The following is a 14,618-nucleotide window of genomic DNA, read 5'->3' as shown; positions in this document are numbered from 1 at the left end:
TAATTCCACGAGTTCTAAAGCTGCACTTCATTTACTTTTACTCAATCCAGACAACCCTCAGTTTGGAGAAAATACATAAATTAGAAAATAAAACAGATGACCTTCTACCCCTGAAAAATATAATTCCTGATGTACAAATGTCTTGCCCTGCTCCACAGAAGACATATGGGCATTTGAATGTTATTCATCTGCCTTTTTGTATATGAAGCGTGCAAATTGGGTGTGAAAAGCCATTGCAAACGTTTACGGGTGTGCCCATCCATCAAAACGGCCCATGTTTCGATCAAAACCTGTAAATCTAGTACTGAGAAAAATGTATCATGCTGGCAAATTTTCTGTTGGTCTAATTCCATCATTGGACATAAATGTTTTTAGATCATGAATGAATCGTTTGCTGGTGCAAGTGCTTTTTATATCAATACCTGGGTTGATAGTGCGAAACAAGCTGTGACTTTGGAACTCTGTTATGATTTATCTGCCTAAGTGACTATGCATTTCAAATTACGTCCTAATTACCAAAATCGAATTATTTTACTAGCCTCTTTCCATATACATACATATACATCAGTCAATGAGCTGTTACGATTAGTCTTTAACAGCCTGATTCATGTACATGCCGTTTTGCGTGTCCCTAATAGCGAATCATAGCGAATCGCTATTGAGGACACGCAAAACGGCATTCATGTAGGAATTGCTACTTAAATAGCGATTCCTACATGTTCTTTATTTGCGAGTAGCAATTTGCTACTCGCAAATACTCCCCAATCATTCCTATGGGCCAAGAGGCCCATTGGAATGAATGGGGATTTGCGAGTAGCAATTTGCTACTCGCAACTGAGATAGCGATTTTAAGGGTGCCAGGGGTGTCCAAAGGACGCCCTGTAGCACCCCTAAAATGCACTTTTGGACAGGTGTTGCGCACACACATGTCCAAAGGACATGTGTGTGTGCTACATGCAACTTTGAATGATGCTTTTAAAAGCATTTTTCTGAGTTTTTGCTATTTACCGACAGGTCTGACCTGTCGGTAAATAGCGGCCCCAAAAGTCCAAAATCGCAATTTTGTTGTGTGTCATGAATAGCATTTGAGGAATCTCTATTAGAGATTCCTTAAATGCCATTCCACGCAAATATGCGAATTCTTACATAGCGATTTTTGCATTTGGTATCATGAATACCAAATGCAAAAATCGCACTCGCTAAGGGCCAGATTCTGAGAATCTGGCCCTATGCGAGTGCAATTTACCTACATGAATCAGGCTGCTAGTCTGTTAAACAGTTCTAAGTCTTGGGACATTTTCATTAGTTGTTTATTTATTGTTTGCTCTTTATGAATACAATTTGAAGACAAGACCTACCGTAGCGACTCACTGTGAAACTTGTCAGTGACATATGTAAAAAACTGGCAGTGGGCATCATTGGTGCATTGTTGTTGGCATTGCTCCACACTCTTGGCTTTAGTAATGTTATAGTTGACCCCAATCAAGTCCAACCCAATATATACTTCAGAAGTACAATCTAGGGAGGAATCATCACAGAAAAGTCACATCTTTACTCAAAGTCTTAACTGTGTCGTCATTTGTTCTAATTATTTGGTTTAATACATTAATTATAATCTTTTACACTCACACATACTTTAAGATCAGTTACTCCCACATAAATATTCCGTTTTTAGAAGTTTGCTTATAGATTAGACAAACTTACATACTGTACATAGGAAAACAATGCTGATCTGCTGAGATGGAAGATATACAGATGATGGGTGAGAATGACTGAAAGACTGATTTATTCGTAGCAGATAAGCATCTTAATATGTATTAAGAACAGAAACAAGAGCACATGAATAGGATGAATTCCAGTAATACCGTCAGCAATAGAGTCTCCAAAGCCATTGCTTCCTGCGACTAGTCACAAACCAAAATTGCCACTTGTACCAGTTGCTACACCACTGAAACTATATTTTTCACTTAGATAATTGCCATACTCTGGACCCCCAGAGTAAATTGGCTCACTGGCAGACCACTTCATCTTAAAATACAAAGAAAGGTGAAATTAACATGACACGGAACGCGCCCAAAAGATTTATAGATCCAGCCTCATTTCATTGATCTCATCGAAGGTTTGTGGCATAGCAAGTTCACCTGGAGACTCATATATGACATAAAAACCCAAGGATACCTTCCTTAAATGCTCATAAATTATCCCAGGCACAGCTTTTGTCAAGCACGCCTTCATGCCACAACGATTCCTGGACAAACTCCAGTCATTCGGCATCAATCTTATTGTTAAAAAAAATGCAATGCAGCAGCCTACCTGAATTATACGATTATAATTGACTTTGCAGTGGCCGAATCTTAGGAGGAGAATTCATGGAAAATTCGACTTTCAACCACCTATTAAAGTATTTAGATGGTTTTTGCTACCAAAATACCTCCTGTCTTGGTCTCAGCACAAAAGCCAATTTGATTGCCATGTGTGACAGCATAAAACTATGCATCTCCTCTGTTTTTGATACTGTCCAATAACCTCCTTTGCTTAAGAGACTTGAGAACATAGGAATACATGGCTCTGTTTCACAAGAGCTTACCTTCTTCTTTGACAGATTCGTCATATCACTTACAACAATGTTGTTAACATCATTACTCTATACTGCCCCTCCATGCATCCTATGGCTCTGGTGTCATTCCCCTCCTCTTCAACATGGATCTAAGTCATTTCCCTGACCTCATATTCTCATCTTTGCTTATCTGCTTCAATGACCCTGGTGACAGGTAAATCAATCTAAAGGTTGAAGACACATCACTATTTGAACTCGAACTACACTAGTTGAAATACACAAAAAAGTAAGAAATCTCGGACTGGTTATGGACTCTCACTTCTTTAACGCAAACAAATTAAGATGCCACATGTACCTTCTAATCTTGTAATGCCTACATTAAAGATCCCCCTTTGTAGGTTTCCCCATAAACTTCACTTTAGAGCTCAACTATGTCAACAGTCTATACCGTGAAGCTTCTCACTACTGTCAGGGCATACTACAGCAAATCCTTTGGCCTCACAATATACTTCTGCCTTTTTCCTATTACTTAAACATATTATGGGATTTTCAAAGGAAAAATGCAGCAGAGATGTCATAAGATGCTGAGAAGTTTTAAGCCTGCTGAAGTTTTTTGAACAGAGGAACAACCATGTTTTTGTTCTTACATTGCTAGGAACCAGTGACAATGCAAGCAAGACATTGCAAAGTGAGGTCAGGACAGGAGCTATGATCTCTAGATCTCTGGCCAGGTCATGGGTAGGAAAGAGTCCCTCTGGGAGTGACATTGAATAGAAAGGAGTAACATGGTCCACAGGGAGCAGGTTGAAATTCCGCAGACACATAAAAGATGGTTCAAAATCACAACCTTTTGTGAAGGATGACACATGCATGTAGAAACGAAGACAATGTTTTCAAATTTTTTACACAGAAAATAAAGAGATCGGGAATTTAAAACTTCAGCAGAAGGGACAGCAGAATTGTCAGCACACAATTATTCAAATAAATTGTTACCACTTCTCCAGCCTCTTACTTTGTTTGCTGATTCTACCCACTGATATCCACTTCTCTCCCTCATACTGATACTTTTCACCTCATCCTGCACCCAGCCTATTATGTAATCTTGCTGGTTCAGCTCCTCTTATCTCCTCTTCACCCCTGCATTGTCTTCTGTTCACCTCTCATTTCCCCCCAAGAATCTTACCTTCTAAATCCACCTATTCCTTTTCCTTCTCCCCTTACTTTTCATCGTGTCTCATCAATTCCTCCTTCCCTCTGTCCTATTACCTTCCTTTGCTGATTCTGCCCCTCTTGCATCAACCTCTACCTCCCCAATTTACTCTTCATCCTTCCTCAAGACTCTACCTTTCTACTACTGTGTCTGCCCATCTAAGATCCACCTCACCCCACCTCTCTCCCTCTCTCCACCAACATATTATCATCTTTTGCTTGTTCCACCCTTGTTCATCCACATCTCACCACGTTCTGTCTCCAAACCATGCTTATGGTCCCTTGCTGTTTCTTCCTCTTATATCCATGCCAGATATCCATGTATTATCTTTACCTTTCATCTTCTTCCAGCCTCTTAACGTTGTCACTGGTTCTACCCCATTTACGTCCACCTCTTTATTTTTATTATCCTAAAACCTCTTATCTTTTCACACTAAATCTGCCCCTATTACACTAATCTCTCCCACCATGCTCTACTCATTGTCTTATCTCTCCCCAGGCTCTAACCTTATCTTGCAGACAATGGCCCTCTTACATCCATGGTTCTCTACTTTCTTCCTCCGTTCTGTTTCGGGTTATGTCCCAAGTATATCCATCTTTCCTCCATGCCCTATGCTTCACCTCATATCTTCCCCTCCATCATATCTTTCTCACTGATCCTGCCCTCCTGTAGCCACCTGTCAACACTCTCTCTTAGTCCCTCTGCTTAAGTTATCCTGCTGATTCTGCCTCTCTTACATCTAAATTTCCCATCCAGGTACAGCTCTTCACCTCTCATCTCTACCTCCAGTCTCCTAGCTTTTGTTTGCTGGTCTGCCCCTTTACATCCACCTTTTCATTTCCACATCCCCAGTCTCGTATATTGTCTCACTGATTCTGCTTCTCATATATCCACATTACCCTCCAATTCTCTTCACTACACCTCATCTTTCCCTGGTCTTTTATCTTTCTCATTGATGTTGCCCCCGTTACATACACCTTTCACCTCCCTGCTGTACACGTCACCTCTCCTCTCTCCCCAGCCTCTAACTTTCTCACTACCCCTTTAGCATCTACTTATCCCCTGCCCCTCTCCATCAGATTCTTACCTGCTCTTGGTGGTCCTCCTCTCTTACATCCACCTCTCAAAATTCCCTCTCCAACCACTTAAATTTTCCTGATGGCTCTGAATGAATGAATGAATGAATGAATGAATGAATGAATGAATGAATGAATGAATGAATGAATGAATGAATGACCAATATTTATAAAGCGCGCAAAGGCACATGGGCATTCTGCCATTCTTATATCTATTTCTTCTATCCATGCACTACTTTTTGCTAATGCTCCCATTTGTTTCATTGTGTATCGTAAAGTAGAGTGATCCAGTTGAGGACTTTGGAGGCTGAGATCAGTGCAAATATTGTCATAAAGAGATACTTCCAAGACCATCAATCAAATTCTTTCACTGTTGAAGAAACTGAAATATTGTGTCTTCAGGCATCCATGATTCATCAAGTTTTTACTTAATAATTTGTTCATTAGTGTACACTTAACTGTATTACGCCACAATCAATTCATCCAAGTGCTTTCTAGTAAGTGCGCAAAGAATCCTCTTTCTTAATTCATTTTTTTTTCCGGAAGGACACTTGTAAGCATATACATACATAATACATGGGATGTTTTACATTCATTTAACAGACATTGCGTTTAAGAACAAAGTGATTTAGGACAAGATATCTATAGACGAAAAACATTACATGACATAATTTACTATACTCTTGAAAAGAAATTAGACGAGAAACAAACAGGAAGAAAGATATACCAATATGCATCCAGGGTCCTACACTGTCAAATTTATGAGGCATTTATCACTGTCGCTTTCATGGTTGTAGTCTACAACAGTACTACTCGGCCCTATTTTGTTGGTGGTCAGAGCTTAGATATGTATTCGGATGAGATTGTTCATTTCATCAACCGTAATGCACAATTCAACGAGCAGATGTTACACTCAATGGTACCACACAATTGGAACATCCATGCACTGAAATTCTGGCCTAGAGGCGCTTATAGCTATCCCGCTCCAATAACGTAAGATTCTTTCTAGAACACAGATCAGTTCCTTCACAGTAAATGGGAAGTAGAAAAGAACAAGCATTTGCAATGCAATCGGTCTAGCATTTTTTAAAATTAGAGTTATTGGTGTTGCAAATGGCCAAAAAAAATTCATTTTTTATTTTTTTTGCAATGGAGTATTGCTTTAGAAAACAAGTGCACAATATACCAAAAAAGCAACACTTTTTGCATAGGTTTCTAACTTATGGTATCAGGTTTCTAACTTATGGTATCTAACTTATGGTACAGTGGCCGGGAAATGCTTTGGGATACTCCGGGGCCTGAGACCGATTTTGGGACTTTTTGATGCACAAACACGCCAGTTGATTGTTCAAGCCTCTATCCTGGCTCGCCTGGACTACTGCAATGTGCTTCTTCTCGGATCAAATAAATCTGTGATGAGGCGATTGCAGCGGGTCCAGAATGCGGCAGCACGTGCCATCTTTGCCCTGCTGAAATTAAGCCACGCCTCTAACCTCCTCTACCGTCTCCATTGGCTTCCCATTGAGCAGCGGGTCAGCTTCAAGACTCTCTGTACCACGCACAAGATAGTGACAGCAATTGCCCCAGACATTCTTAATGAGCTGTGCACCCTGTACACTCCAGCACACGCGTTGCGCTCAGCAAACCAGTGTCTTGCACGCACTCCTCGTATACGTAAAGCGAGGTCTGGCGGACGCTCTTTTAGACAACTGGCTCCCACACTCTGGATTTCCCTTCGCCTCTACATCCGCGCCGAGCTGGATCATAAGATCTTTAGACAGCATGTGAAAACCTGGCTCTTCTCTCAGATCTAACCCCTGCCTAAGTTCTCCGCTCTGTTCTGCTTCAGCGCTGGGACGCCTTTTTGGCAAGGCAGCCATGCGATCTATAAATACTTTAATCTAATCTAATTTAGGTGTGGGGAGGCAATTAAAAGCTGCAATTTGCAATTGGTTTACCTCAGCTTAATAGAAATAGTGGAATCTATTCCTGAAATGAAAGGAGGTAAGCATGGGGATTCGGGTAGGTTACCTAAGCTAGATGGGTTCTGGAAAGGCGGGATTATTCCTCTAGAACCAGAATATCATTATCTAGAATCCCGTCGCAGGTCGACTAGACCTTTTTACCTGTCATAGAGTGTAGAAGGCAATCTATCTAAACAAGTAGTCAATACATTTCAATGCACTCCCATAGTTTCCCCAAAGAACCACCGACTAAGGACTAAGTTCAAAGTTTTATTACAAAGCCAAAAACAATTGGGTGTATAAACACCTCAGCAAAAGGTTCAAAAGATAGACAGGCACTAATACAAACATAATCCTACGGAAAAATCTCAGTCGACTAAGAAACAATACAAGGATCAGCTCCAGAATCATCAGGCTAACAAGAATTGCTATGACCTGGGTTTTAGTAGGCATTGGAAAAAGGAATAAATCCAGGTTAATCTGTCCTTACACTATACTAAGTGACATCCCTACTCAACAAGGTTCCCTCCTAACAAAGGTGTCAGCCGTGGTGACTCCCAAAGAAGTACACTCACTTTCTCCGGACTTAGTCTAAGAACTGCTCCCTCATAGTAAAACTCTCTGCCTGATCAACCGCTTCCTTTCGCCTCATACATACGACACGCCCTAAGGTACGCCCCTCTCGAAGGTGTTGGTTTGCAGAAAATTTCCACCATGGCATCGCTCCATCCTTGTCCGTTGAAACGTCCTTGGGTCCCAGACTCTTCTTCTCTTCAAGTTGCTTCCCTAAATTCCCCAGTCACTCCTCCATGTCTGGGTCTACCATTCCAACACTCATACACAATGGGCCCTTCTTCTACAATCTATACTTCGTCCGGCACCTGCAAAGGAACGCATGCGAATCGGCTCACAATTTCATAATGTTGCAATTAACTTTTATTAAAAGCAGACTTCTCAAAAACATTTCTATGGTATATTGTCAAGCAAAGCATTTTCAATCCGGCCTACTCGATTTTCATGAACTAGGCCCCTGCACGTTTATGTGCATCACATTCTAACATGAACAATACATTTCGTTCTTTTAGGCCTTCATCCTTAAAGCAAAAATACATTCTCTAACTTAAGAAATTCTATCTCATTAAAGGAATACAATAATGAATTTTAATAAAGCAACTAATACAATGAATATCTATTAAGCATCTCTCAATTAGTGAAATTCTTCACTGCAAACAACATTTATAAGTTAATATGACATTAATGCTTTTCAAACTCCTTGCGTTGCTCTAAACATTTTTCAAACACATTCATTCTTAGCCTACGTTACATTTAAACTCGATTAATGGGTCCTCTATATATGTGGGTGCTGACTACTGGTGAATATGATGCACCCCTACAATTTCTAACTCAGTTTTGCGCTCTCTCAGTTCCCTAATTTTTAACGGGTGGCATGCTAACGTACAGCACCACAGAGAGAAGCACAGGCATTTTTATATGTATGAAAAGCACTGAACAAGTGTAATTAACAAGCATCGGTCCTTCCCTAAAAGAATGGGAACATGGCGGACGCCAACATCACTGATAATTTCAGCCAGACTAATACATTTTTTTTAATAAGATGCGACAATTTATGAACTGCGTGTAATAAAAGGAGTTCAGGCTTAAAACAGTTACCCACTTACCTACCAGTAATGATGTTTTTGTTAGGCATACAAAACTGGCAAAGTTGAAGACTTTAAAGTTCCTGGCTGTAATGCTTCCAAGATACTTCCGATGCGTGGCAATAAACACGTGATTGCAGCACCACACTGCATGCTTAGCTTGTGCAGTAAAACTGAAAGATTCTCCGAGCTCAAGTCAGGCGCTGTAGCTTTAAGAGTGCCCCCTTCCATATGTCTCCACTATACACTGTGGCAGAGGTCCTTGCTGCAGACCACTGCATGCTCTGCGGTGCGCAGCACTGCGCCCCATCCCAGCACCGGGCGGAGAGAGGCTGCTGCAGCAGCCCTTCTGGTAAGAAGCCATTCAGATCCATCTCACCTGCCGGCATCTGCCCTATGCACTCAGGCCGCCGAATCCGTTCCCATTACTGTCACGTCATCACGGTTTCCTCATTAAAGGCTCTGTCAGGCAACAGGTTTCTATGAGACTGCACTTGTGCACCCTCCGTGTTTTTGGTGTCCCCTGCACTCTTCATATGTGTTTATTGTAAGCAGTAGTGTAGCAAGAATGTTATGGACCCTGACGCAAGCAAGAAAATTCTCCCTTTGGCAGCTGTTGTGGTAATTGAATAAATACAGCAATTATGAGGATAAAATGGCCCCCTGAGGGCTCTGGCCCTGGTCCACTGAGATGTCGCTTTAGTGTTATGAATGCAAGGGCAATGTTTATATTGGGGGTGGGGGGTGCTGTTACGACTTCTGATCTAATGGATTCAACATACGCAAGCGACACTAGACATGACGGATGCCCGTGTCATAATGTGTTGTGGTTGAGTTGAATATATTTACCGTTGACAGTAATATGTTTGTAAGCTTCATGGATGGAGTTGAACGCATGCCGATTCAACACAGCTTTGGCACTAAATTAAATATTTCCAAGTCGTGCAATTAAAATCTTGCAATGCTTATGCTTGCCTCAACGAGCAGTTGTTGCCCAAAATGACAATGCCACCACTGGGGTGGCGTTCAATTCCTTGAAAGGTTCTACTCATTGCCCTGATCATGTGGTAAATGTGACATTTTTCATAGATGCTGCTGAAGGGTGAACCCAATACAGGGCAATAAATACTCATGTGGGGCAGGCTCGCTTTGTTGTGATGTGACATTTATTTATTTACTTATTGCAATGCACTCTCAGCCTGTTGTCAGAGCCTACAAGTCTCCAAGACAGCCCACACATTAAAAACAAGCATTGGCATAGCCAATAGGTCTCGCCTTTGGGACCTTTTAAGTGTTTGGCCATGCAGCACACATCACACCCCACCTGAGAGATCTGCACTGGCTCCCCGTCAACAAGAGGATAACATTCAAGCTCCTCATTCACGCACACAAAGCACTCCACAACACCGAACCAGAATACCTCAACAGATGACTCAGCTTCTACACCCCCACCCGCCAGCTCCGCTCCGCCGGCCTCGCCCTCGGCGCAGTCCCCCGCATCTAAAGAACTACCGACGGCAGTTCCTTCTCCCACCTCGCCGCCAAAACCTGGAACACCCTCCCCACCCACCTACGACAGACCCAAAACCTGCTGGCCTTCAGAAGACTCCTCCCCCCTCCCCCAGCACCTTGAAACCCTCACGGGTAAGTGGTGCGCTTTACAAGTGACATGATTGATTGGTTCGCGTACAAAAAGAGGCAAGATTCTTCCCCTACATTTCAAAGATGGTGTGCTACCTCGATCTGACCTGTGTATGGCCAAAAGTATGCCACTGCATTTTGTGCCGCCTCTCTATCCCGTACATGTGGTATGTGCATAGCAGTACCATCAGCACCAATTACAATCCCCCCCCCGGAGCAACAGTGTGCTCAGTGCACGTAGTGGCGCTGTGGCGAAGCTGCATGCTTCATGGCACTGTCTGTCACAGTTGGGCCTGGGCGGGATAAAGGCCTCTAAATGAGCGCACCCTTACCTCGCATTAAACCAACATGGCCTGTACTGCCTGGGTGAAAAGAATGGCCATCTGCTGAATTGCGCCACGTTCACTGATCCAGAAGCACCATGTAAAGGATCGTGGGCTGAGTGGTCACATCACCTTATCTGGTTCATGCCTTGAATTTAGCAAGACGTCCTCCAGCATCTGGTAGCTGCCACTCTGTTCTTCCCGTGGAATGTCTCAAAAGGATAAACTTTGGAGGGATTATTTAGCTGAATATATTTCATTTATTTATTTCCGAGGGAACTTAATGCCTGCCAGAGATCACAGTGTGTACCGTCGACGCCGGTACTCAACCTTGGTTTCCCGGTCTCAGAGCAGGCTTATCTACATCTATTGTCCTGGAAGAAGATGCTCTGTGCCAAGTCAGATATTGGCAATTATATAACTCACTGCTAATATGATTCTTGGAACACATTGTTAAACGTGTTGTGAATCCATGTCGTGCTTGCATCCGTAGATTCAAGTATCAATAAAATATTTTTACATACCGCATAGTGCGGTGAACAGCTTTTAAGGGACATCAATTTGGAGTGGTCAAAAGACCTCCCCCCACGAGGAGACCGTGATTCTACCACTTAATTCTTCTGCTGGTGAGCGAAAACCCTTAGATTGCATGCTCCCTGCTTCATTTTGCGTTTGATCACTTGTTCATGGAAGTTAATGCCGATTCATCAATTAATTCGGAAAGGGTTGAATGGTAGAGTTCCCTTCCAGTAATTCCAGCCATAACAGGATGTGCGTTGAGTGTCCATTTAATTGAGAAACACATGCGCCCTAACACCCATACCATTGATGCTCCGGAAGTGCCTGGCCTCAGCTCTCTCATATTAATGGTCAGCATGGTAGCTGCCCCTCCCAGGCCTCCTTTACCTGCCTCAATGAGCTTACTGTCGCCCACCTTACATGGGGCAGGCGAGGGCTTTACTTTCCTTCACCTTTCCTTTACATATGTACAATCTATATTTTACATCCAAACGGAGGGATCTCGGGGGTCGGACCCACGGTATGGTATGTGTTCTGTTCTAACACTAATCACGGATCCCTAGGCGGTAGGTATGGTGATTAGGCCTCACTTGTGCCCCGTCTATACCTGCACCATAGGTGGTTTGTGGCCTGCAGTCTGAAGCCGCATCCAGCAAACCACTGGTGTTGAACTGATGGCCCCCGGTCCATGCTACAGCAGCAACCGGAGGTAAGAGACACCATCCTCTGTGATGTGCACAGCCAACCATCCTACTGCCCTCCTTTTAACCTCCAGCCCCCATTGTGCCACACACTGCGGAGGAGGGAGGGAACAACTGTACATTGGGGCCCCGCATGGAATGTCGGCTCGGCATCTGAACCCAGACCGTGTTGCATTCTTCGGTAAAACATGGTACAATTTTCCTGGTCAATGCGTAGAACTGCCGTGGAGCACCGCCCACCATGCCTAACTTAAACAACATACATTATTTATGAGGGCTTGCGTCACTGAGGTATTCTACCACCGGAAGTCATGGCCAAAGAACCACAGTGATTGCTTCTTCTAGGGGATATCACTGTTGGCTGGCAGAACTGCCTGCCCTTAATGCAGGCCGTAGCATTGTCCCTCGGGATGAAAAACACCTTATCCAGGCATGCCGGGCCTAGCTACAGTCTGCGATATGCCCGGAAATGCAGGTGACACCCGGCTAAGGTGGGACACCTTCCGATTCCTGCTGCACTACCCCCTGGTAGTCAGCGAGCTGGAATTAATTAAGATGGAGTCAATAGGAGTGATATTGACCCAAACGTGGTCCCCCCTTCCACTGCCAGCCTCCCCTCATCCAGCGGGGGGGGGAGGGGGGAGGCATGGACAACAGGAGGGGGGCGCGGGGGAGGTGGCGATAAGCCACGGACAAGGGGAGGGGAGGGGAGAGTATAGAAGGCAGTAGGAGAAACTTGCTAAAGTAAATAGTGCTCACAGTCTAAGTAACACGTACTGTGTAACACTCGAAGTAAAGGGGTCAGTAGCCATAGGAGGATACAAATGATGACATGGCCATCATAAGGTGGGACTAACAAGGCTATAAACCAATCGGAAGGCAGCATTTACGAAGGACAAAGACAGAAGCCAATCAAAAATATGGGCGGAGAGTGGGGGCAGCTTGTCTCCCATACTCTACTACTGCAGTCTCGCAGAGCGAGCAGCGCTTGCGCGCTGCCACTAAAGCTCGAGCTAAATATAGGCATGTTCCCATATGCTGCAATTAAATGCTGGTATTAACTAAATCATGATAATATAATGCAAAATTGCCATGTCAGGACATACGTATTACCATAATGTGACATCACATGCTGTGCAAAACATGTTATATAAAAGCTGTTCAGCTTTAGGGAATAAGCATGAAATTGCCATGTCAGGACATATGTCTTCTATAGTTCCGTTAATAGTATTTTTTTATTACCTTACATGTGACAATGTGAAATCCTTAAATACCATGACAACATAGGTCACACAAGCCAATAATAATGATGAAGTGGTGAAGCCTGTACACAAGTGCACCTGTTCAGAAAAGTTAAAGGTTTCTTTCAAATAAAAACAATCAAAAGAATCCAGTAGGTCCCTCCCAACACAAGTCAAACAAGAGTAAATCAATAGAAAAGGAACCTCCCATAAAGTAGGGCCCACCCATCCACTTCCGCTTCTGACGGCGCTGCTTCGGAACGAGAACACATAGGAAATCAGACCCCAGCTTGAAGAGTTGAATACAACAAACCGAGGTAAATGTTTGTAGTGCAAATGACCCAACACCTTTTCACATGCATGATCAAATCGTTCGGGCACCCCAGGGAACATTACATTTTCGAGAGCGAAGTACGACAATTGTACTGTAAAGTAAAGGCTTTATTAACTGAAGACGTGTATTCAATTAGATGGCTGCACAAAAACTGAAGGGCTTATATAGAAATAAGGTCCACAGCCATAAAAGGTTGAATGCTCACACTAATCACAAGGATTCCCTCGAAGTACCAGAGTATGGGCTTATGCCCTCAAACATGAGTTTGTTAGAAACTAATATGGAGAACACAGTTGTTCACACACACGTTCCGTGGCTATTTTTTCATCGGCTGAAGGCGAATACACGGTTTTTTGAAATGCACATTGCACGATTGGGCATTCACAAAGTATTTATCAAAGATACAACCCCAACACAGTGACGGTGAAGAAATTCATGTGATTAACGCACTATTCGTATATATCCCTAGCATAAAACAGTTAACAAGGTGTTCTTGTTATCCATAACAGGACCTCCATGGTATCCACCAGGTAGTCGCTAAACTAACAAATAGCCAACATTCAGGCTAGATAGGAATGCGTCTTTGGGACCCCGAGCAGGAAAAGTATAAGAATCCAATAGATGGTTCCCATTTACAAATAAACTTGAAGGTATGACCACACCCTAATCAAATATTGTAGAATCCAACAGTCAGCACCCTCTCTGTGAATTAAAATAAACAATTGCACTTCATGTGTACCCCCCTTAGGGCCACACGATAAACTAGGAGATGTCCCCTTGAGAAATCTGACAGGAATCAGCTACCTTCATGGTACATCTCCCACTTTGAACTTTCACTGACTCGTGGAATTCTTTCCACACATGGTTGTGATTGGGGATCAAAATGACAATACCTAATCAGTATCTGTCTGGTTTTAATATTTACACAGTGTCCCCAAAGCTCACAACCCGGAAGAAGACCTTACCTGAAATACATCATTGTTGTTTGATGAAATGAAAGATCTCATCCGAATACATATCTAAGCTCTGACCACCAACATAATTGGGCCAAGTAGCCTGTTGTAGACTACAACCATGAGGGCTACAGTGATAAATGCCTCATAAATTTGACAGTGTAGGACACTGGATGCACATTGGTGTATCATACTTCCTGTTTGTTTCTCGTTAAATTTCTTTTCAAATGTATCATAAATTATGTCATGTAATGCTTTTAGTGTACACATGTCTTGTCCTAAATCAATTTGTTCTTAAACGCAATGTCCGTTAAATGAATGTAACACATCTCATCTATTATATTTGTATATGCTTATAAGTGTCCTTTCAAAAAAACAAAAAAAGAATGAACTAGAAAGAGGACTCTTTGTGTACTTTCTAAAAAGCACATGGATTAATTG

General features: G+C 42.8%; 1 protein-coding gene across 1 annotated transcript in view; it reads right to left on the bottom strand.

Moving 5' to 3' along the window:
* The window catches only part of LOC147728762 (plasma kallikrein-like), a 507,358-nt gene that overhangs the window by 372,048 nt on the left and 120,692 nt on the right, over positions 1 to 14,618 (bottom strand). The window contains exon 5 of the mRNA XM_086962552.1: positions 1,359 to 1,518. Coding sequence (XP_086818678.1) covers positions 1,359 to 1,518 — 160 coding nt within the window. The remainder of the gene's footprint in view (positions 1 to 1,358; positions 1,519 to 14,618) is intronic.

Source organism: Lissotriton vulgaris, chromosome 3_1 (genome assembly GCF_964263255.1).
Source record: "Lissotriton vulgaris chromosome 3_1, aLisVul1.2, whole genome shotgun sequence".
Classification (NCBI taxonomy): Eukaryota; Metazoa; Chordata; class Amphibia; order Caudata; family Salamandridae; genus Lissotriton; species Lissotriton vulgaris.
This window is presented reverse-complemented; position numbering and strand designations above follow the sequence as displayed.